Raw genomic sequence first — 24,744 nt, forward strand, 5'->3', positions numbered from 1 at the left:
AGCCTGAAGGATAGTAAACTGGCCCTTTGCTTAGAAAGCATGGAGACTCCTGGTATAGATTAAAGGAGCGTTATAATTCCTGTCAGGCTCTCTTTTTGCTATCTGTGTTCAATTGGGAAAGTTTCCCTTCATTTTCTGCCCCATAGCCAAAACAGAAAGTAAGAGAAAAATTCCTTTAAAGTGAGGAAATCCCTAGTTGTCACCAGGGTCATCAGAACTAGTGTCCCCATTGGAAGATTTCCCCTCTATTCCTGTTCTAGGGACAACTGATAATTTATGATTTTCTTTTCAGTGATAATGGTAAAGAGGACGGATAGAGAGGGTGAATTTCTGCAATGGGGGCCCAGACTGTAATCCTTCTCCACTCTATCCAATACTCAAGAAAAAAAAGGTTTGCCTTTAGCTTTACTTTAAAGGATATGTTCACCTTTTAAAAAAAATAAATGCACATTGTTTATTTTTGCAGGTAAACAAAATTTGCATTTTAAATTTTTTTTTTAGGAGCCTGCAAAGCATTGCACCAATGATCAGCAGATGGTGCCATACAGGACTCCTACAGACTATCAGTGTAAGTATGTCATACAGGCAGGCAGTTTCACAATGACAGAATCAATGACAGTTCATTGAGAACAACAACCCAACATCCGCAAAGGATGTCAATACTTGTACTTGATTAATTCACAGAACTCTGAATGAATGGCACAGCCGTGCAAGCAGAGCGCTCATTTCAAAAAGTGACAGCTGGTACTTCTTCCCGTACTACTGTCACACAGAGGGCTCAGATCACCAAGCCATTGCTGGAGCAGGAACATGTTTATGTTCCACCCTAAGGCTCGGTTTACACCTATGCAGGTGTGGGAATCATAGAGATCCCTGTACCTGCAGCCACCCGTAGTGAAAATGCGCTGCTGGGAGAAAATGCACAGGGCTGCCATTCATTCTGAATCAGTTTGTGGATGCCAGAACTGCAAGAAAATCACATGGTCAAAAATGATCATGCGGTTACCCTGCGAGCCACATTTTGAAAAAGGTACGTGCTCCTTTTCTGGGAGAAACGCAGGCACGGCAGCCTATTCAAATGAACAGGATGCTGTGCACGAGCAAACGCGCCCCCCAAAAGTGCATATATGTGAACCAAGCCTAAAATGGGTGGAATGTGTAACATGTTCCCAAAAGTGAACTTATTCTTTAACTAGTCAGCAGCTGAAACATATTCAAGTAGCTTATTCCATAATTGGACGTTGAAGCTTTTTAATTAGTGAAGTTCAGCCACTGATTCTGATCTGTTTTGAGTTTTGGGTTGTTGGAAAATGATGATCCCTACTTCTATGAAAATTATTCAGTATATTCACGGCTCTGTTGGATTATATTTATGCATTCTCCAGTCAGGCAAGGGAATTGCAAACTGTATTTTGCTCAACCCTTACTCCAAATTTGGTTGGACATATCATCCTCAGTTAACTTGTAAGGGTTGTGAGCCACAATTGGGTTCAGGGTTGGATGTCTGCTGATGTTCCTAATTTTGAGAAATGGATTGCAACTGCACGCCGGAAAATGATCACACTGACAACTGTCCAGTTTAACCACTTCCTCATCTCTGCTTATTGCAGGGCGGTGCTTAACCTTCTATACACAGAGAACAATAGGGTATACGTCATTATTATATAAAAAACAGTCACAATCTAAAAGGCACATTTTGGTTGGCTGAAATATGGGAAAAGTGCAGGAACTTAATGCTTGAGGCTTGGTTGTGCTCGTTATCTCTTTTACTCCCTCACATATCCAGGCGCAGTTATAAAATCTTCACAGTTCGACGGGAGGGGTTGAAAACATTGCTGAGCAAACATCTTTTAGTTAAGGAGAACTACAAAGCCCAGCACACAAAAGATATACACACAACATATATATTTAGAAATATGAAAAAGTATAAAAGTAGATATGTATAAAATGTATATAAAATGTATATATTCAACAGAAACCAAATAGGCATTTTACCGTATCCATCACAAACTCACACCAATCCATTGACCTCTGGATAGCAGCTTCTTCACAAATCTTCATTCTGTTACCCATAGCAACCCCAGCTGCAACTGCATTCACCTTTCTGGTGACCCTTACTCCTTGTTACACCAATTGTACTACTTTTCTAACCAACCTCCAAAGGTCCCTTTCCACAAACCTATTACCCCAAAGTCCACCTTTTCGCAAAAACTAAAAACCCAGAAAGTGTTTAAATAACCTTGCAAAGTATTGCAACAGCGATTGATGAATCACAGGTGCAATGCCAAGCTCCTGCAGACTCTTCCTCCAACTCTATGTCTGTATCAAGGTGCAGAATTTCAGTTAAAGGAGGAAGTGTTAATGGACTACGAGTGTGGTGATCACTGCACTTGCGTTCCATTGAAAATCACAAGACTGCCTGCAGTGGCTGAAGGGGTTGATTTCAAATCTGACAGCTGCTGCGGGAGAGAAGAACCCCTGGATGCTGTTGGAGGAAGATCCATTTTGGTGATGGTGGGGGACCACTTGGCACAGTGTTACATTTTACATATGGGTGTAACATGGTCCTAATGGTGGACTTCAACCATCCCATTTTCCCACAGATGTTCAAATGATTCTGCCAATAAAACAACTGGAATGGTATTATGTTGGAGTGAGCTGAATTTCCTTGGGTTCCGGTTGAACCGGGTTCAGTGAAGTTCAGATGCTGACCCTCAATTCCCTTGAAATAAATGGGAGCTAAATCTTTCAAATTAAAAATGCCCATTTTCTGGGCCAAAAGGCAAGAAGTTGTCAAAAATGGCACATGGGTGGGCATTGCCCTGGGAAACTTGTACCAATTTAAAAAAAAAAAGTGTTTTTTTGTAATTTTATTTGACCAGGAGCAGTGATTTTTTTTTAACCATTTGCCCTCCTGAGGATTTACCCCCCTTCTTGACCAGGCCATTTTTTGCATATCTTTACTTTACTTTAGCTGAGCAATTTTTCTGCTACAGGGCAGTTGGGAAGCGGTTAATTACTTAAATTTACAAAAGGAAAAACGTGCTTTAAGTTTCAGGCTAATAAAATTTCCCTGACCCTTAAGGGTCTGCTATGCATTTTGGGGGACCTTTAAAGTGAAGTGCGCCTTTTTTTCTTTTAAGAAACCTGCAATGAAATGTAGTTTACCTGCACTCCAAACCTCTCTGTCAAGATTTGCCCCATATGTAGAGGACATGTAACATGTAGATTTCTCCAGTCACATGAAAAAATACTGACAGGTAAAATTTTCTTTAATTACTCAAAATGTTATTAGTTGACAATACAATATAATTTCAGTTTTATAGCATTATCACAGTGAAAGGCAAAGTTATAATTCCCAATACTAAATGCAGTGCTTGCCACTGGTTATTTTCTGTCATGTGGTTTATGGATGCCATAAGGCTCATTATGGAAACAGTGACACATTTTATAAATTCTTATTCATTCAGCGCCTTTTTGTAACTTTGTCTTCATCTTGAATTGCCAGAGTCACCTACAAAGTACAACAAAAGTATAGAAAAATGACAGTTTTGTTTAGAAGTATGTTAGAGTATTATAATACAAGACATAGCAAAAACATGTTATAGATAGTAGTAAGGAAGTTAAAACATTGGCAATACCTTTTGTGTGGCTAACGGAATTAATTTTGAGATTCAAGCTTTAAAATATTCTTCAGGCATGCTTTCATATGTAAAACCCTGCTATTACTCGGAATGCAGGATGTTAAAAAAGAGACATACCTTAAGTTGGCAGTGTCCTGCAACTCAGTGGCACACATCCTAGTGAAAAGCTTTATGGATTTTGTAGGCTGAACTGCAGAACTTTGTTAGAAGGTTGCTAATTGGGGGACTACATTTCCCAAAAGAGCTGACGTGTGGGAGGAGGCATATACAGTGGGAAAAACAATTGTTTGATCCCCGTAAGTTTGCTCACTTACAAAGAAATGAAGGGTCTTTACTTTTTATCATAGGTGTATTTTAAATGATAGAGACAGAATATCAGGCAAAAATCCAGAAAAAACACATGATACAAATATTATAAATTGAGTTGCAGTTAAGTGAGTAAAATAAGTATTTAATCCCCTACCAACCAACAATAATTCTGGCTCCCGCAGACTGGCTTTGTGCTCATGTGGTACACAGATTTGTCTTGTCAATTTAAGAAGGTGCTCCTAATGAACAAATCTTTCTTCCATTCAAACCTAACCATCATTCATGGGCAAGACCAAAGGACTGTCAAAGGACATCAGGGACAAGATTGTAGACTGACACAAGGCTGGAATGGGCTACAAGATCATTAGCAAGAAGCTTGGTGAGAAGGACACAAATGTAAATGTAGAAGGCAGGAACAGAGGCAGGAAGTGAACTGATAGAGAGCTGGAAGGAAGGTGTGAGGAGAGAGCTGTTTGGAACACCGGAGGGCTGGACCAGGCCACAGAGCTAGAGAAGAGAGAGACAAGGAGGAATCGCTGACCGCCAGCCTTGCCACCCTGTTCAGAGAGACATTCTGCCAGCAGGTGACTCAAAGCTCTGTGTCCTAACAGAACATTGCAGGTGAGACCGGAGAACCTGTGGGGGCCAACAACTACAGAGAGTATATAAGTAGGGTAAGGTAAGTGAGCGCAAACAGACAAGACAAGCAGCTAACATACAGGGTAATCCTCAGTACCTAAACATAAATATAAAAAGGGGGTATGTAGCGCTACAAAATTACAAATAAAATGTCATCATATATCATCACAGAAGTACATATTGTCCATAAAGTGTATCCGGAGGGCAGACGGATAAGATCCTATGGTGTCCCCAATCCAATCTGACAGAACGAAAAATGTATATAGTGCGGTTATGCGCTTACCACAATTACATACAATATGGGCATTGTATGTAAATCAGCAACAGGACATCACGGTCTGGTCAACAGCATGAGCAGCATCTGGTCATGTAAGGACATCAAGGCCAGTGGGTCCAACGTTGTCCAGGCATCCAGTGGCTCCTTATTCCAGATCACCACCTTACAAAGCTCATTAAAAACGAGCCAGGAGGCAAGAAGGTATCAATGGTGAAGTACGTTTATTCAGAGTAAAAAACCAAACAAAAGGAAGGAACTCACATCAGCATAGAAAGATACATCCAGGTGTCATTCTTAGGTTCCCTGGTGGCTAGTAGTTCCACCAACATAAAAGGCTTGCATCCAGGTTTAATTAAAAGACCCTGGTGGCTAGTGACAGAAAGGGACCATATATAAATATATATCCCACAGATCCCAGGGTTAAGATGACCATCCAGATCCAATCAAAGAATTCCCTGGTGGTTAGTGGTTCCCTGGTAGTATAGGCGTCAATAGGGTGGATCCCCTAACATGTTTCGAGCACACCGCTCGTTTTCAAAGGGGTAGATCCTGCCCTAAGACGCCAGATTTAAATGACCGCGGTCACGCATGCGCAGTAAGCGCCACGCGCCGCCGGGGATTACCGCGCATGCGCGAGTGACGTCAGACGCCAGTACGCGATCACTGCGCATGCGCGAATGCAACATGAATATGGGCACTGAAGCCCATTAGACATCCAAGCCCACACATAGGTAGGGCCAGGGGCGGGTCCGGACGGCTCATCACACATCTGAGCCCATAGATAGATATGCCTGGGGGCGGGTCCAGACGGCTGCTAACTCTGCTATAATGATGGAAACTTAAAAAAAAAAAAAAAAGAACCGCTGCAACGATTATTATGCGGATGGTGATATACTAGACCATCAGGGAAATATACATGGATCATAAACAACAATAAATAGGACATAACAAAAATATATAAAAAAAGGAAAGATTGTAATCCATGTTTTAAAACACCATAGGTGAATAAGATATTAAACACCATATTGTTATGGTCCTTAAAACGTTTTATCAATCAATATATAAAAAACCAAATAAACAAATTGTTACCAAAACAGTTGGATCATGCCTTATTTCATAGTATACATATAGTGACATCATAAATAGATGTAATGGACAATCATACGGTCCCATCTAAAGCTTAAAATTGGGGATAAAGCATCCCATATATTAATCCAGATCCCCTCATTTAAAGAGCACCCGTTTTGGTATATAAGGCACATCCATCCATAGATTAAATTAAAACCTTTAATAAAAACCCAAACTATATTGTCAAACCCATATATGGATTAACCGTAAGGGCTAACTTCCAATGTAGAATCATAATATCATGAACATAAAAGTAATATTATAGATACACCCAAGAAAAATATGCTAAAAAGTGAGCGACTAATAAAGTCGCCAGGTAATCAGTATAGGAGTCAAAAAGTCTCTTCAACCCAAAGGTTTGAATGTAGACTTGGACATTAACTGTTTTATTGACAATAGTTGATTTCTTCTTTTTATCATTTCATATTTTATATGTTATTTCAGGATTTTATGTCCTTTTTACTATTATTATCTGCTGTGCTGGTTTTTTAGTGCTTTTTGACTCCTATACTGATTACCTGGCGACTTTATTAGTCGCTCACTTTTTAGCATATTTTTCTTGGGTGTATCTATAATATTACTTTTATGTTCATGATATTATGATTCTACATTGGAAGTTAGCCCTTACGGTTAATCCATATATGGGTTTGACAATATAGTTTGGGTTTTTATTAAAGGTTTTAATTTAATCTATGGATGGATGTGCCTTATATACCAAAACGGGTGCTCTTTAAATGAGGGGATCTGGATTAATATATGGGATGCTTTATCCCCAATTTTAAGCTTTAGATGGGACCGTATGATTGTCCATTACATCTATTTATGATGTCACTATATGTATACTATGAAATAAGGCATGATCCAACTGTTTTGGTAACAATTTGTTTATTTGGTTTTTTATATATTGATTGATAAAACGTTTTAAGGACCATAACAATATGGTGTTTAATATCTTATTCACCTATGGTGTTTTAAAACATGGATTACAATCTTTCCTTTTTTTATATATTTTTGTTATGTCCTATTTATTGTTGTTTATGATCCATGTATATTTCCCTGATGGTCTAGTATATCACCATCCGCATAATAATCGTTGCAGCGGTTCTTTTTTTTTTTTTTTAAGTTTCCATCATTATAGCAGAGTTAGCAGCCGTCCGGACCCGCCCCCAGGCATATCTATCTATGGGCTCAGATGTGTGATGAGCCGTCCGGACCCGCCCCTGGCCCTACCTATGTGTGGGCTTGGATGTCTAATGGGCTTCAGTGCCCATATTCATGTTGCATTCGCGCATGCGCAGTGATCGCGTACTGGCGTCTGACATCACTCGCGCATGCGCGGTAATCCCCGGCGGCGCGTGGCGCTTACTGCGCATGCGTGACCGCGGTCATTTAAATCTGGCGTCTTAGGGCAGGATCTACCCCTTTGAAAACGAGCGGTGTGCTCGAAACATGTTAGGGGATCCACCCTATTGACGCCTATACCACCAGGGAACCACTAACCACCAGGGAATTCTTTGATTGGATCTGGATGGTCATCTTAACCCTGGGATCTGTGGGATATATATTTATATATGGTCCCTTTCTGTCACTAGCCACCAGGGTCTTTTAATTAAACCTGGATGCAAGCCTTTTATGTTGGTGGAACTACTAGCCACCAGGGAACCTAAGAATGACACCTGGATGTATCTTTCTATGCTGATGTGAGTTCCTTCCTTTTGTTTGGTTTTTTACTCTGAATAAACGTACTTCACCATTGATACCTTCTTGCCTCCTGGCTCGTTTTTAATGAGCTTTGTAAGGTGGTGATCTGGAATAAGGAGCCACTGGATGCCTGGACAACGTTGGACCCACTGGCCTTGATGTCCTTACATGACCAGATGCTGCTCATGCTGTTGACCAGACCGTGATGTCCTGTTGCTGATTTACATACAATGCCCATATTGTATGTAATTGTGGTAAGCGCATAACCGCACTATATACATTTTTCGTTCTGTCAGATTGGATTGGGGACACCATAGGATCTTATCCGTCTGCCCTCCGGATACACTTTATGGACAATATGTACTTCTGTGATGATATATGATGACATTTTATTTGTAATTTTGTAGCGCTACATACCCCCTTTTTATAACTACAGAGAGTGACAGACCGCCAGGACCTGAGTGATGCCACAGATCGGGTGAGAGAGTCCCATACACCAGCCAAACATGTGAACACTGATATTCCTTTCAAATATGCCAATTTCCTGAGGACATTGCATATAGTTAACACCTGTTGCAGCCTAGTTCCCCTGGCCACTGCTATTGAACACATTTTCAGCATAGTTCAATCATCAGAGCTGACCACATTGCATGCCTTCTGCAGACCAAACCACAGCATTGTTCCCTTAACCATTGGCCTATCCTCTTAAAAGAACATTTACCACCATTGTCATTAGTTTCTGCAGCACTTTCCTGCTTCTGCCAACTTCTGACATCTTTTGCAAAAAATTTGCAACCTGCTCACTGCATTAAAAGGACACCACCCAAGTCAAGTGCCACTTAAAGGGATAGTACTTGTTCTTCCTTTTTTGCCCTTGTGTTAACCCTTTGAGGGGCTATCACCTTCATCTCTTCCAACTTAAAAGGTCTCTATCATTGTAGCGCACCAACTGGGCCCCAACGAGTGTACAGAACATTCTTCAATGCATTTAAAGGGACATGACTATCTTATTTAAAGAGTTCTTTTCTATTTCAGATTTAAGCCTTGCCATCAGATCCTGAGGGCCCAGTGAGCTATTTCAATCTTTGATAATTTTCCTTCCTCATTGGGGACTAGAAACACCTCAGGTTTGAGGTTCTGGGTTAACTTCAGAATAGCAGGCCTGCCAAAACTGATTGAGATTTTTCTGTATGTGTTGTTTTCTTTGCTAAGAGTTGCTAAGAGTGCTATGTACATATATGCCACTTTATGCTGTGTAACTGAGTTTACAGCCAAGTTTAATATAAACATCATATCAGCTCACCCTAATCTGTGTGCAAGTCTATTTTCTGGTGATAATTTACTCTGGTCAGAAAAATACAGTGGTGTCAGTGGGGGTTGGGCTTCCAGAGAGGGGTCCAGAGTGACAGGGAGCCTGAGAATAACACAGCAACTCCTAAGGGGGTAGTGCTACGTATACAAAAACATATTTGCTGTATATACATACACAAGTACTGTGGACATAAAAGTACAAAAGTTAATCAAACCATTGAGAGAGAAGGTGGTTTAGATGTGCAGGCAAAGATACAGATGTGTGAGGCAAGAAAAAGTTTTTTGCAGATGAGTCTAGGCAATAAAATAAAATAGGCATGCTTGGACAATTGGTTTGTCCTTATACCTGTATTTGATGGATAACCAATAACAGAATCGACTGCCATACGTGGATGTGTTTATTCTACATCTCAACCCAACACCAGTATTTTTTAAATAGCCATCTAATATCAGTTCTCTTCAGGGTTGATTGACACTCACTGAACGTGAGCCCAGGGAGTCAAATATCTGCCTTCTGGCTGCACAACGTGCCATGCAGGCAAATGTTCTGTGCAACATTCAGGACCTACCCACTGCTGGAAGAAGTAGACCTATGATGTCATATGACTGGACTAAAGATACCTTGAAAAAAGTATTTCTAAAGACTAAAAATGATGTAGGTGGGGTAGGGGGTTGGATGGAGTTAGAATAGAAGCTAAAGTTTGTCTTTAGTTGCTAATGACGTCTTGCCCAGAGATTGGTTAAGGCAGAATGGTGCCTTAATAAAACTTTGATAATGATTGCAGCAGGCACAATGAAGCTGTCCCATTTGCATTGTCTGTAGTGGCATGGACCCTCCCAATCAGACACCATCTACCTACAGGTGCATCCTCCCTTGTAAAAGCATGAACAGCTGTAACCAGTTGTGCTTGTCTTCTGGTTGACTGTATGAAAGTTGTAGCTGGGCCCTTGGACATCTATTTATTTACATCTGTCTAGGTTGCCTTGTGGATGATCTGGCTCTGTTCTTGCCCCATGTATCTGATTCTTTGGGGTTGATTTACTGAAACTGAAACTGAAGAGTGCAAAATCTAGTGCAGCTGTGCATGGTAGACAATCAGCTTCTAACTTCAGCTTGTTCAATATAAGTAGTTGCAAATGCTGAAGGTTTCTACCTTCATGCATTCTATGCATGAAGGTAAAAAACCGGTGTACAGCAGTGCTCTCCACCCACCTCAATACTTACCTGAGCCTCATCGCGATCCAGCGATGTGAATGACAGCCTCGGCTGTCTTTGGTCTCTGCCTCTTCAGTGACAGAGACAGCAAGCGGAACAATGCTTGTGTTGCATCAGCAGGTCATTAAGATATAGGTGGAAGGGACAGAAAGTACGGAAGGCCTGAGGTTGCCCCACCTGAATAAAATACCTTGATTAGACAAGTGTCATCTCATGTTTTTGGCATATTAAAGGATATGTTCACCTTTGGGAACATATAACATGTTCCCACTCCTGCAGCTGCTGCCCACTCCACTTCCTCTAGTGACAGCAAGCGGGGGATCTTCTCTCCATGCTTGCTGTCACTATTTGAAAAAAAATATGACCGAGCGATGCTGGGCCCACTCGGACATGTCATTCATTCACAGAGTTCTGTAAAGGGGAAACTACAAGTACGGCTTGTAATTCTCAATGAACTAACAAGACGCTGTTGAGCGCTCTGGTAGTTCATTGTTTTTTTCCTGTCAGTGTGTATCTGCCTGCCCGTATGAGGTATGAGCAGACAGATACACTGACAACTCTGCAGTCCTGTATGGTTTCAGCGATCTGTAGATCGTGGGTGCAATGCTTTATAGGCTCCAAGTAAAAAAAAATAATAAATTCACATTCTTTTCACCTACAAAAAAGATGTGTTTTTGCTATTTTTTTTTTTAAAGGTGAACTTATTCTTTATAGCCCAACTGCAGCCAATGTGTTTTTCTGCAAAAGTGTATGTGTATCTATCTATCTATCTATCTATCTATCTATCTATCTCTCTATCTATCTATCTATCTATCTATCTATCTATCTATCTATCTATCTATCTCAGAAGCCTAGATCCTTTAGGATAAATCTTCAGTGGACTTTATTTCACCCAGAATGTTGTAAAGAAGAACAGCAATCAAAGCAATAGTGGCATAGAAGGCAAAACAAGATGGTGTTTGTTGTCTCATATCACTGTTAGCTGAGAGCTTGTATAGCCTTCACATAGCAATCTGCAGAGCATTCATTTGTAAAGTTTTCCAATAAATAATCCTATAATTACTAATAAGTAACAGAAATTCCTTAGTCTTATTCAGGGTTTCTCAACCAGGGTTCCATGGAACTCTAGGGTTCCTCCAGAGGTTGCAAGGGGTTCCTTGAGCAATGAGCAATTTCTACCTTTCAGATAAGTTCCCACTGACACCATTGATCTTTTTAGCTATCTGTAAGGGGCTAATTCTTCCCAATGTCCACAAGTGTAAGGAGCATTCCTCCCACTGGCCATAACACTAATGTATCATGAGTTGTAGATATAGTAATATCTAGCAGGGGTTCCCTGAGACTGGAAAGTTACTTCAAGGGTTCCTCTATGTTAAAAAGGTTTGGAAATGCTGGTCTAATTAAATGAAGCCAATGCCTATCTTTGAATGGTACATTTCTGTATATAATATATATAATGTAAGTCAACAATTACAATGGAAGTCAGAAGCACCCTTTTTGTTAACAAGAGGGAACTTTAACAATGCTTTTCTTTTGTATAGTAGGGGATTTGAATATCAGATTTGAATTCCTGAATTCCTGTCATTGTCCCTGTTGTAGATTTCCCCTAACTTCCTGTCTGGTGAAACAATTGCCAGCAAGACAAGAAGTGAGAAAACCCCCCTCTAACAGAGCCCTGGATAGCATTGCAGACATAACCCCAAACAGAGTTCTAACCCCCCCCCCCCCCTTCCTTTTTTTTGGAAAATACTGTTTGTATGTTTTTGTACTGTATAACCAAGAAAACAAAGAAAACCCGGGGTCCAAAACCCTTCCTATCTATAGAAAAACAACCTAACTATTGCCCATCATCTCTCCTCCCAACCCCCCCCCCTTTCCCCCGTGCAACCGCCCTCCTGCTTTTCCAGCAACTGGTGCTCTCCTTTTCTCTCCAGTGCTCTGGTTTGTGGGAAAGCCCTCTGCATACTCACTCACAATGCTGGATTACAGGTACTGCATTGTACATGATGATGTCAGAGTGCCTGGGACTGAGAGAACACTGAAGACAAGTGGGTTTGAGAGACTGGTTGCGTAGAAGAAAACATGAGGGAATTAAGCATATTGTAACTATTTCTGCTTTTTAATGGTACCCTAGAGAAAAACTACCATTGCAGGGTGCCCTGTATTTTAAGGGTAGTTTTGTATTTTCCTTGGAGTAACAAAGTTTTGGAAAGATTGAAAGAGGACTAGAAACTTTATCAATAATTTATTTGTGGTCTGCGTCCTCAATAGGACAGGAAGTGATGGGAAAGCTCCCCCGGAAGGGACATAGACTGCAACAAAACACTTTTTTCTAATAACATTAGAAAGGGTTAGAAAGGGTTAGATGCTTAGCCCCCCTGTCCAGTTATTATTAGGCTACATTTAGACTTGCATCCAAATTGCCATACCCCTGAAAAATCATCTGTGTCCGGATGGGTTTTCAGAGACATTTTATTGGTGGTGAGGAGGCAATGTGATGCCTCATCATCCCCTGCTTTAACACTGAAGTTACCACACCAATGCTCTGCATTGTGTGGCATTTATGGCAATTCTCCTTGTACTCCATTCACTTACTGCCTGCTGAATACAACAGGAGTGATAATCTTTGCCATGGGCTCAATGCAGAGCATTGCAACCATTGCATGTACGCAGCCCTCAACCACAAATGGTTAATACCCCCCTCAACTACAAGTCTAAAAGAACCCTTCATCTGTGTCACCCGGTCCCAATGACAACTGCCCTGCTTATTTTTTATTCTTCTGTTACATTTGATTAAGCAAGGTGATTTCTCCATAACACAGGAACAAAACTTTTTAAAAATGGTTACTGTTCAAATGTCTATCAGAAACTGAAAAAAAAAATGTTTTGGCTGGAGTTGGGCTCTGACACTAGGCAGGAAGTTAGGCATGTGTTTGTATTCACCATAGATAGGGATTAGCACACAAGGCAAGGGGTCATGTCATCTCTCATTAATCTTCTTTTAAAAAATGTTACCCATCTAATTTAAAGTATACAAGTTTGACATCCTTACCTGCATTGCAGGGATGGTTGTATTCTGCCACTGCTTGTTCATCTGGAAGGTAAAATGAGTAAAAGAATAACATTTAAAATGCCATAAAATACCATATCCTATCAGAGACATACACTTGATATATGAAACAATCCAAACAGTAACGAAGATGTGATATATGGAAGGAGTGATTTTTACACCAGGATTATTCCATTACCCTCCAGCCCAAAAAATTCTTCCTGGTTTAACTTAAAGTGGAGTTCCAGTGAAAAAAATAAATAAATAAAAGTCAGCAGCTACAAAAACTGTAGCTGCTAACTTTTTAAAAATGAACACTTACCTGCCCCTCGATCCCGCAGTGTCCCCAATGCAGCCCCTTTCACCGGCCGCCCTCTGTTCCCGGCACCTTCAGTGTGAGCACCCAGCTCTGACAGCTTGTGGCTTCACAGCCGGGTGCTTACTGAGCATGCGCACGTAGCACTGCGCTTTGTGAATGGTCCCGTAGTTTTCTTGGACCTGTCACGTGTCTAGGCATAGGGGATCTTAGTGGAAGTGGGAGCGGGTACATGTCATTATCAGGTACCCACTCCCCCCCCACCTCACTCCCCAAAGGTGCCAATCCTTAACAGGGAGCGGGGGACCAGTCCTTAAAGCAAAACTTCCCCTTTTGGGTGGAGCTCTGGTTTAAAGACGTATTATTTAAAGAAAAGCAGCCATGAGATTGCTAATGCTGACCTAACCCGAGAAAGCTATTACCTGTCTCATAATAATCATAGACTTTTACTGTAGCTGGTTTCAGGTCCTTGACTTCCACGTCCTGTTCCATCATAAAGGAAAGATCCACAGGATCATGTCCCACCTAGCAAGCAAAAATAACATTGCAGTGCTTTATAACAGCCAAAAACAAGGTACACTGACCGATAAATAGAAATAAAAAGTAAAGTGTGGTAACTGTTTGGTTTCCACCAATTGCAGAATGATACCAGGTGTGACAGATTATACAAATGTGTGATGATACATATGATACAAATCTGTGACAGATGTACTAAAGGATGAAAAGTTATTAATAAACAAGTTAATGAGTACAATTAAGAGAGTATTATGATGTATTTACAGTATATCCCTTGCCATTTTTTGCTTTTGGATAGGGTTTGGAAATCTTGTCATTTTGTCAGATGCAATTCTTTGGCCAATCACAGCACATGATGACATCATGCTAGAGAAGGATTTTATGCATGCTGTAGACAGCCCATACAATTGATATTTCAATTTTGAAAGACATCAAACCGGCTATGTCATTACAAGCCCAAATGTTGAAGTTATGACTGTCCTATTTGATCATCCCCACAGCTGTTGTCAGTGTGTCCTACCATCTAGTAGCCAGTCTCCATGTTTGCCTGGTGCCTTCAACCTTTCCAGACATGTTTGTCTCCAATCGCACTGCACACAAATCGCATGTGATTTGAACAGGAATGCAGTGCGGTTTCTGTGTGAATCACATGCGATATACCGCACCGCATATATGTGAACCCAGGCTTAAGGCTGCTGTAGAATTCAACGCCAGTGTGAAATAGCCCTTAAGGCAAGGCCAGCACTGCGAGTGTCTGCTGGGATAAGTGATTCAAAATGAGCTGCATTTGTGTGTCACAATCATGCTACACAGAGGATGGATCATATAGCTGCTATCTTAGGTTAATAGGTAAATGAAAAAAGGCGTTCAAACCTCATTTAGATATAAAGTGACCATGTCAGTCTGCATTTCACTTCTCTGTATCAGTCTGTCCTTCAGCTGTAAAAAAAACAACAATAACATATCTTATTATTCATATTATGTTAATATAAGAAGGTTAAAGTCTCCTGTCACCATTTGGTGATGATGTTGGGTTAGTATTTGTCCCTGTAGCTGGATCATAACTGAGATGAATCCCAAACTTACATTTCAGCTTAATGAGCTTAGCCAAGTTAAAATGGACCTGTCCCCCCTTAACAAAAATTTCCATCAGCCTGCAGCACTGCATGACCTTTGCACCTTAGGCTAGGTTCACACTAGCTTTGTAAGCAAGTGTTTTGCAGGCTTTTGAGGGGCGTTTTTTAACGTTCCTCAAACGCCTATGAAAATTATACACATGGCAGTACACAGTGCTGTTTACACTGAAGCGTTAGCATCGTGACGCGGCAAAATTGGCGCCTCATATCCAGTCAGGAGGAGTTGAAACCTTTCAATGCCTCCCATTCAAGTCTATGGTGATGCTCCTTAAACGCCTAGCAGGTGGGCATTGGTGGGGCATTTGAGAGGCGTTTGCGGGGTGTTAATACCATTAACTTTATTACAGGCATTTGTGGTGTGGTTTTAATGCTTGGAAAACGTGTCAAAACCGCGCATTGGGCATTTGAAGAGTGTTAAAAACGCTCTCCAAACACCTGTCTAACACCTGTCAAATGCTATAGGGACATTTGTAAAGAGTTAGAAATTAGGCAAGTGTGAACAAGCCCTAATGTTGCCTATGCATAGTATGACATTATTATCATCTCATGGAAAAGGCTTTTTTTTTCCCAATAGGGTAATGTGGTAGATGAGGCGCATGACGCCATTGGCGGCTGGCTTATTCCTTCTCCTCCAGTGAGCCACCAATGACATCATATGCCTCATCTTTTGTATGCTGTGTACCTGACTTTTTTTACTTTTCTTTTTTTTTTTAAATGGCTGCACAGGTTTCTGAATAGTAGGGAATACAAAGTGCTGAGACTAGGGAAATGATGTAAAAAGGATGCAGGCAAGTACTACTATTAATTTTAGTTAGTCGAATCAGGGGTGGACTGACAACTCATGGGGCCCCCGGGCAATAAGGGATCATGGGGTCCCTGCGTCCTTGCCCAAACTCAAAAAAGCCTATGAAAAAGGTACCAGGGGCATCTCATGGGGCCCCCTACTGACCCCGGGCCCTCGGGCGGTGCCCGAGTTTCCAAATGGTCAGTCCGTCCCTGAGTAGAATCTATTAAGATAGTCAAGTTTCTTATGTATTGGTGCACTTTAACCACCATGCACAAAGAGTACCACCAACAATATAAAGACAAGGTTTAGCTCATAGAGTAGTTAAATGGTTAATGTATATTAAAAAAATAAGTTTTTGGTAAATTTCTTTGTTCTCATTGTTTTTTTTTGTTTTTGCTCTTCTCCTTTTTGGGTGGATAATGTCATTTCTCTCATTCACTGACTTCTCATATCTCGTACAGATGAGATTTTTGTGTGGGGGCTCTTCTTTGGCTGAAAAATATTTTTTTTCTCCTCTCTCTGCCCTAATATTTCTTTATTAACTTATTTGGATGCCATTATCCCTCAGATCCTTCTTGTTTTATTAATTATACCTGATATTCTGCGCAGGCCTGAGTGGTCTTACATGATATAACAGGGATACTTGTTTGATGACACCACAAAAATCTAAGGACTTGTCACTATGCTGGGTTTTTTTTGCATATTTGTAACTCACGGGCTCATTTCCTTGAGGTTCAATTATTGTCCTTTGTACATCTGTGCTTTCACTGTATGATGCCTAGGATGGCATTTTTACTGCACTCCAGATCCTTTTACTGATGTTATAATTAATACAAAGAGAAAATAATAATTTTTTTGAACAGAAAGATTATTCTTGCAACAGTATTTTTGAATTCTGTATCTTGTACCCATATATCTGATTGGGGACTATCCTAAATATTAAGCCTACTGTCTCCAGTCACCATGACCAGACCTAGTATGCAAAGAAAGTTGATCATTAAAAGGACAAAAGTTTTCCAGGTGTACTACATTTTATCCTAGTCGAGATTCTTGAGTGTTGATCCTCACCCATTGTTGAGAGAAGTGTATGTTCAGTAATTCAAAGCTTTCCCTGCACAAAACAGGTTGGCCCACCATTGCCAGTCAAAGCCTCCTTTGTTTTATATTATGCAGTATTTAAGCATAGGAAAATATTTTTCCATGCACATCAAACAACTAGTTACAATAATATTGTTACAATTTACAGTATATATCAATGATTTTTCAATTATTTAAACAGGAGCTGCTGTCTGAGCTTCTGGAGCACAGTGTGTCAAAATGACAATCTTGCTGATATTAGTGAAAGAACAACTGCAGTAGGAAAAGAACAGAAGGACCCACCTCCCTGGGAGCTGAAATACAGTTTTTTTAGATGTACCTCTTATGTCCATATTTCTTAACTGGTTAAAAAAACAAAAACAACCTAACTCCATGCAATGACAATGTGCAAAGTATAGTAAGTTATAGTAGCTAATCCAGATTAATTTTCTTGCAGACAAAGTAAAGGCTACTTTGCCTGGTTTCCAGGTACTATGGGTTACTGCAATCCACACCTCATTTTTAAGACTGTACAACCCAGAGGAAATACACAATGCATGGATAGACCATACAGATTCCATGTAGACAGATTCTCAGATAAGAAATGACCCCAAGAACAGATGTAGTAATGCAGATATGCTAAGCAATGAGCCACCACCGTGCCCCATATTATTATATTTTGTTTGTGCAGTGGCCTGAAACACTCAACTTTTTGATGTATGCTAATAAAATATTTGCTGGTAGACATCCTTACCTTCCTTACTGTACGTTTGATCGGAATGTGTCCAGACAGCATCTTCACTTCTATAACAACCATATTAGTTCTTTCCCTGGTTCCAGTGTAGCTGTGAAAGTATAAAAAAAAAAATACAGGGCTAGAGTTAAATAATCTGTGATTGCCCTTTAATACTTTAGGATAATTTTCAGGTAACATGACCATTTTGAGTAGTTCAACATCAGTGACACCCATTAGTAAGCAGGTGCCACACTTTGCCTGCCTGACACACATTGAGTTAGCTATCAGCTATGTGATATGATAACCTGGAAGGGAACCATTTACTGAAAAATACCAGGTTGATCTGTATACACTGGCTTTATTTTTATAGCCCGCCCAAGTGTTTTAGGACCTGTGTTCAAGAATCTCACCACAAAGTCTCTGGGATCCCATCAGTACAAGACGTGAGGCAAATCTTTCCAACAGTAACACAGGCAAAAATACATTTTCAATTGAATGAGTTAAAACTTTTAGGAATGTTTTATTTACTGTATTTATTGTACGATTCATTAGAAAATTATGGCCATGTTATACCCTAAGGTTTTAAATGGGTCCGCTGATGAATAATCGAAAACAGTAATAAAACTCACGCAGCACTGATGTGAATCTCAAAATTTGTCACTGGATCCCCCAGACACTCTCTGTTTGAATGTGTTGTCACCTTTAATGAAAAGCTGGTGTCCCTTCTGGTTGGAGGGACATTGTATCTCAGAACTGCCTGTGAGGTGAGCACAGAAAATCGAGTTTGAGAATGACAAAGCTGAGAGAAAAGAAGACAGAGAGTTGGTTTCCTCTTACCTGTACAAATACACAGCCATTCCCTGTGGCTGACACCGTGTAATCTCCAGTAACAGCCGGAAGCGATGCTCTCTGAAGGAGGAGGCGGTTGCTTTGGTCTACATGGAACTTTTCCAGAAATCCTGAGCTAGCACTGACAGTCAGAGTCATATCACCCTTATCACTAAATGTGAGCTCGGAATACTTGGCCAGAGCTTGGAGAGCCACAACTGTGTCCTACATGGAATAAGAAAATGATGTTTGTGAAGGCCTCTAATGAAGTAGCAGATTTCAGATTGTGTTCAGTTCCTGCAACTAACATATTGTTTCTAAAGGTAAGCCTTTTTAAGCATTGGGTGATAAAAAAAGGAAAGAATTTGGCCCTTTAGGTCAAAGTGAACTGCTGATACCTTCACAATGGTCCCCTAATATTGTATTCATCTGTTGGAGCACTAGAAATACCAGATTAACATTTAGGTATGAGGGCTCATTAGATCATCAACCTAAACACTGTCACGTGGGGTAGAAGAAAAGATAACCTGTAATGTTTCCCTAAATGGACAAAGTGACAGATTTTATTTATGATCCAAAAAAAACAACAACAAAAAATACAATAATCAACATATAGTATAAAACTCTTCCACTAATTCTGACTCCACCATTAAATCCAATCTCCATTTTTCCCAGACTTTTTATTGTACACTTAGTTTCATGCCAAACAGTGGTGTTGCCAGACCAGTGCTGGGTTCTTCATATATTTCTATGAAAGATCCATTTTGATGAGTGTAGATGTGTTTACTTGGGTATCCAGCCCCACCAGTACATTTTTAGGATGTCAGAAGTTTTGCTTATGCAGTTTAAATTTTTATCTTAGGTTTTAGGTGCATACAGTATTACAGGCTTTAGTATGCATAAGTTCTGATGCAAGAGGCTGCTCAAAGGAAACCTGTACCGAAGGAATATAGGCTGCCATTGATATTAATCTTTTCTTTAATCTCTCAATGCTCTATTCAATGCCAGGTGCAGAAGGGTATGAAGTAGTATGGGACTCAAACATGGGACAGCACTTGGTCTATCAGTACTGTGAGAGTGGATTCCATAGCATAATGAGAGCTACAACACCATGACTTATAGCTTATGTAGAGCTTCTCTTTAACTCCTGTCAACATGAAAGGAAGGTAGGTATATTTGTGGTCTGCTGAGGTCTACTTTAGCCAAGCAGGTGCAGATTTCAAATCTAGCGCTAACCATGGCTTTGCTGGGGTTGAACAGACAGGGCATCTGGGGTGCTGAGAGTTATTTTCCTCCAGTCAATGAGACATTTAACACCCAGAGTTCAGCCATAATGGTATAATCATGTTTTGGTGGACTTGATCTCTAATGAAAATGGCAATGGAATATGTAATACTGGAATTCTATCAGTCACCTGTGTAGATGAGAAGCCTCCATAGGGGTTCTGCTGTTTGCTTAGCCAGTTCACAATCTGTGTAGCTTTGGCCAGGTCAGGTTTAGGTCCAGAGAGTAGAGCCAGGAGCACATAGGAGGTCATCTCTACCTCAGCAGATGGAGCTCTGTACCAGTATGAATCTTGAATGGGAGGAGCAGAATCCCGTTCCCAGTGGAGCTGTCCATCTGTAAATACAAAGACACTACATAATTACACTATGATCTTGTCTTTTGCTATAGTACTTTACTATAGATTTTGCAGGATCTCTGTGGTATTTGGATTGTCATCAGCCACAACATGAGAAGACACTGGAGCTCGCATTTAAGGGGAATTCCGCCACAGCAAAGTTAGAGTTGGGTTTGACATTTATACCTAATTAATGAGGCAATTCTCCCCCTCCCCCCATATGGCTCAGTCCAAGGTTTTAGATGGTGGTCTGAAAATAGACATTAGTTATCTCAAACCACAATTCACTGCCAAGTGCTAATCCTTTGTCAAACACAATATGTCCAAAATGAGTATTAATAAGAGATTGGCAGCCTCTTTGAGGCTATAACAGCCTTCACTCTTCTGTGAAGGCCTTCCATGATATTTTTAAGTGTAGACTAAAATGCACAATAGGGGCAATCTGTTGAGAATAGTGGGACGAACACAGGTTATGGAGAGTGCATGTGGGAATGTGTTCCTATTCAGCCAAAAGAGCATTGCTGAGGTCAAGTACTGAAGATGGACAAGAAATCCTGGCATTATATCAGTGTTGCAATCCCTCCAAAAGGTGTTCAGTAAGGCTGAGGTCAGGCCTCTGTGTAGGTCACTTGAGTTCCTCCACTAAAATCATTAAGCCATATCTTTAAGCATCTGGTTGTGTATACCGGGGCAAAACCATGTTAGAACAGAAGAGAGCCTTCAACAAATTGCTGCCACAAGTTTGAAAGTGCACAGTTGTCTAAAATGTCTTTATACTGTATGGTTTAGTTTTGACAGTAATCATTACTGGAATTGCCTAAACTCCAATATTTGGAGAGATGTCCACAACGTTTTAACCATATAGTGTATAATAAATGTTTGGTTTCACTAATATCTATAGTGTTTTAAAATGTAATAAAACATACCTTTTACAACGTATAAACATTAATAATATATAATTGGCCAAAACCCCATTTTTTAATATGTTTTCCACTTACAGGGTAATTATCATTGTATCTGATCCTTTCCCCCTTTTAGTAATCAGCGCACTCACAGTTTCAGCCCCAACAGAAGAGTGGTGTAAAGAAGGATTGCAATTGAATAAATGTAATGTTAAAAAAAATTAAACAATTGTTCAGTTAAAATATACGATGGGGTTGAAGGCAAATAGGCTGTGCACTGCAAGTTCACTCGAAGTGCACTTGGAAGTGCACTGCAAGTGCACTGAAAGAGCAATTGCTATAGATCTGAGGGGAACATGCAAGGAAAATAAAAAAAATAGCATTTTTGCTTGTACATGATTGGATGAAAGAAATCAGCAGAGCTTCTCCTCATTTCAGAGCTGCCTCTTGGATCTAAATCTAAAATAAATGCACTTGCAGTGCACTTGAAGTGCACTTGATGTGCACTTGCAGGTGCATTTACCTTTAGTAAATCAACCCCAATGACTTATGCCTGGAATCATTTTAGTAAATCTATTCCTCACCTCCTCGTACAGCTTTTTCTTCCAGTTTGTCCAATACAGCTGCCCTGAGCTCTGTCTCTCTGCACAATGTAAAGGTGTAGGCCAGCAGAGCCAAAGTGTATACACTGTTCACATCCACAGCAGCCTTCCGCAGACAGGACACTGCGTTTCTAACCACACGATCCTAGAAATAAATTGACTAGTATGAAATTTCAGTATTTGCTAAAATAACATTGGGAAGAGTAATCAAGAGGATAAAGATGCATGATGCCTCTGATGTGATCTACGTATATGACTAAAATCTGCAATTTTTTAAATACATTTTAAGTAGAACTGCAGCCAAAATGTTTTTCTCAGTTTAGAAATAATGTCATCTGTGTCTCTTGCTGGAAAAACTTCTTATAACTGTCTGTGTCTGTGACACCCAAGGCATTGCTGTGAATTGAATTTTCTGTTTACCCTCCCTGGAATGTATTTTCTATACAATCTACTTGAGACGGTAATGGTGGCATTTATTCTCTATTTGATTGTGGTTTGAAAAGTATGGGCAAGGTTTTCCAAAGAAGGATAAGAGATAGTTCAATTCACAACCCTGGTGGTCAAGGGAGCACAGAGTAAAGGGACATCCCAGCAACGGAGACACAGATACTAATAAAAAGCTGTAAGAGGTGCTAATTCTTCCCTTCTCTATACAAAACAAAAAAAAGGGATCTGGCTGAATACCATACAGGTAGAATCTTTGACCATCATCCAGGAACTGTTTGCTTTTGTTCGGGCTGCTGAAAATGATGATCTAGTGGTCGACAGGCAACCACCTGTCTCCTGGTAACCAGTGAAGCTGTGCAGCCCAACACCCTAGCAACTGACCAGTGAGACGTTGTCATTCAGTGGAGGTAGTGATACCAGTGTTTGGGACTCGGTCAGCTGGAGGCTTGGCAGGTGGGCAAACTGGCCAAATCTGTATTTTTTCACCATTTGGTGAACTGTAAACAGATTTGGTTGAACTCATGGCTGACCCAAATCTAAAGCTCAAACCTAATTTCCGTTAAATAGTTAACAACCACCTAAAAAACGCCTAATTTGTCATTATGTATAATTGATCCTATTCTTACCCCACCAGTGGGCATATCTGATTTCCTTCTTGGGCACAAATTGATTACATAGAAAAACATGGAGCTGCTACAGGCCCAGTTGTCTACCCGTGCTCAGGGGTGATGTGATGTGACGGGGATGGAACACCAGTGGCCAACTGTATACCCATTCTAACAGCACCTACCATTAAGCAATTGATGGAAAAACAGTTGTTATGCTTGGAGGCAACATTGCAAGATCACTTTTTCTCTTGGTTAGGTACAACATATACAGGTATGTAACAATATTTTTGCTGATGATCACTTACCTCAAGAGATGTACCAGCCTCTATTAGAGCCATTGTCACATAAGCAGAAAGGGAGACATCATCTTTCACTCCTCCCTGTAATGAAGATCAATGGTTACTTATGTCTAACATGTACAGACTAAAACTTTGCTGAACCAGCTTAATTAAAAGAACATATTATGGAATTGCAAAAGTATTTGCAGCTTTTGACATAAAATTTTAAAAATGTTGTCAGATACATCAGGTACATTAACCCCCCCGATCCGGGCTTGGCCATACTAAACTTGGGAATAGACAAATTCCCCTTCTCTTATTGCAAGATTGTAGCAAACCTGTTGCTATCTGTTAATTTAACCATTACCAGACACTGGAAAAAGGAATTAACCCCCAATCTGTCAGAGGCTGTTTATACCACTCAACAACACTATTCTTATGAACGTTTTAACTATCCAAAATGACACGTTACCTGCATTTGAAAAAAAACTGGAAACCTTGGCTCATATGGTATAAACTTTGTGATACTGAAATTTTACATGGGATTCAGGTCTCCTATACGTACACAAATGTACTATGCTGCCATTCTAGGTCATACTTTGTATGTGAATACCCCTGTATTTGCTCCCTTCTTTCTTTATCTTCTCCCCTCCTTCTGACGTGCTGGAGAACTTGTACTGATCATTTGACTCTGATTTCTGTAGGACCACCTGTATAATGTTTATGTTTTTTATGTCCATGACCATTATTCTGTTCAACATGTTTACTAGTGGTTTATGTCATATCATACAACAATGACTACATCCATATGTTATGTATGTAATTTGAAACATTTTCAATAAAAATCTAACGTTAAAAAAAAAGAAAGCACTGACACTGTAATAATGACACTGGGCAGGAAGGGGTTAACATCTGGGGTGATCAAAGGGTTAACTGTGTGCTGTGTTTTACAACATGTGCTGTGTGTGTTTTACTTGGAAAACATGCTGCTGTGTATTTCTCTGCTGTGCAAATACAGAGAAATACACAGCAGCATGTTCTTGCTGGCAAGAGAGAGACCTGTGTTGTGTACACACAGGTCTCTCCCCTGTCAGTGTTCCTTGGCAATCGCCAGGTGCCAGCGGAAAATTTCCAGCTGGGACCCAGTGATTGACATCCGTAGCCGCCAATGGTGAAGCGGGTAGTGCGATGCGCACGCGTGCCCCCTACCCGGAAATGCAAATCATGTATATATACACGTGGCTTTGCACAGCCCTGCCACCCTGTGGCAGTATTTGTGCTATAGGGCAAAGGGCAACTGGTTAAAAACACTGCAAGCACAGAAAAATACATTATGATTCTGCCAGAAATCCGGTGAACTCCTAACTTCCTCTAGTGAGCTGACAACACTTCTTCTGCTGCACTAAAATCCAAAGCAATGTTATCAGCCCTGTTGTGCTACACAGCATCTCCCCTGTTCTAATTTCCATAACATAGGGGGAGATGCTCTGTAGTCTAGCATAGGTAAACTAAGCAGGGCTGATAACACTGCCTGGGATTTCAGTGCAACAAAGGCAGAGTTCTCAGCTCGCTAGAGGAATTTTGGTGCGCAGACGATTTCTGGCAGGGTCATCTGG

At 40.5% G+C, this 24,744-nt stretch overlaps 1 protein-coding gene across 1 annotated transcript in view; it reads right to left on the reverse strand.

Annotated features, from left to right (window-relative positions):
• Positions 1 to 3,254: 3,254 nt before the first annotated feature.
• The window catches only part of LOC149449763 (alpha-2-macroglobulin-like), a 126,319-nt gene continuing 104,829 nt past the window's right edge, over positions 3,255 to 24,744 (reverse strand). The window contains exons 27-36 of the mRNA XM_089692751.1: positions 23,156 to 23,230; positions 21,778 to 21,940; positions 20,085 to 20,290; positions 18,680 to 18,895; positions 18,472 to 18,599; positions 17,861 to 17,951; positions 14,980 to 15,045; positions 14,013 to 14,115; positions 13,278 to 13,319; positions 3,255 to 3,514 (exon numbers count right to left, since the gene is read on the reverse strand). Coding sequence (XP_089548877.1) covers positions 3,492 to 3,514; positions 13,278 to 13,319; positions 14,013 to 14,115; positions 14,980 to 15,045; positions 17,861 to 17,951; positions 18,472 to 18,599; positions 18,680 to 18,895; positions 20,085 to 20,290; positions 21,778 to 21,940; positions 23,156 to 23,230 — 1,113 coding nt within the window. The 3' untranslated portion in view covers positions 3,255 to 3,491. The remainder of the gene's footprint in view (positions 3,515 to 13,277; positions 13,320 to 14,012; positions 14,116 to 14,979; positions 15,046 to 17,860; positions 17,952 to 18,471; positions 18,600 to 18,679; positions 18,896 to 20,084; positions 20,291 to 21,777; positions 21,941 to 23,155; positions 23,231 to 24,744) is intronic.

The sequence above is a fragment of the Staurois parvus genome, unplaced genomic scaffold (assembly GCF_062004578.1).
Source record: "Staurois parvus isolate SC_StPar_1 unplaced genomic scaffold, SC_StPar_1.0 ptg000604l, whole genome shotgun sequence".
Lineage (NCBI taxonomy): Eukaryota > Metazoa > Chordata > Amphibia > Anura > Ranidae > Staurois > Staurois parvus.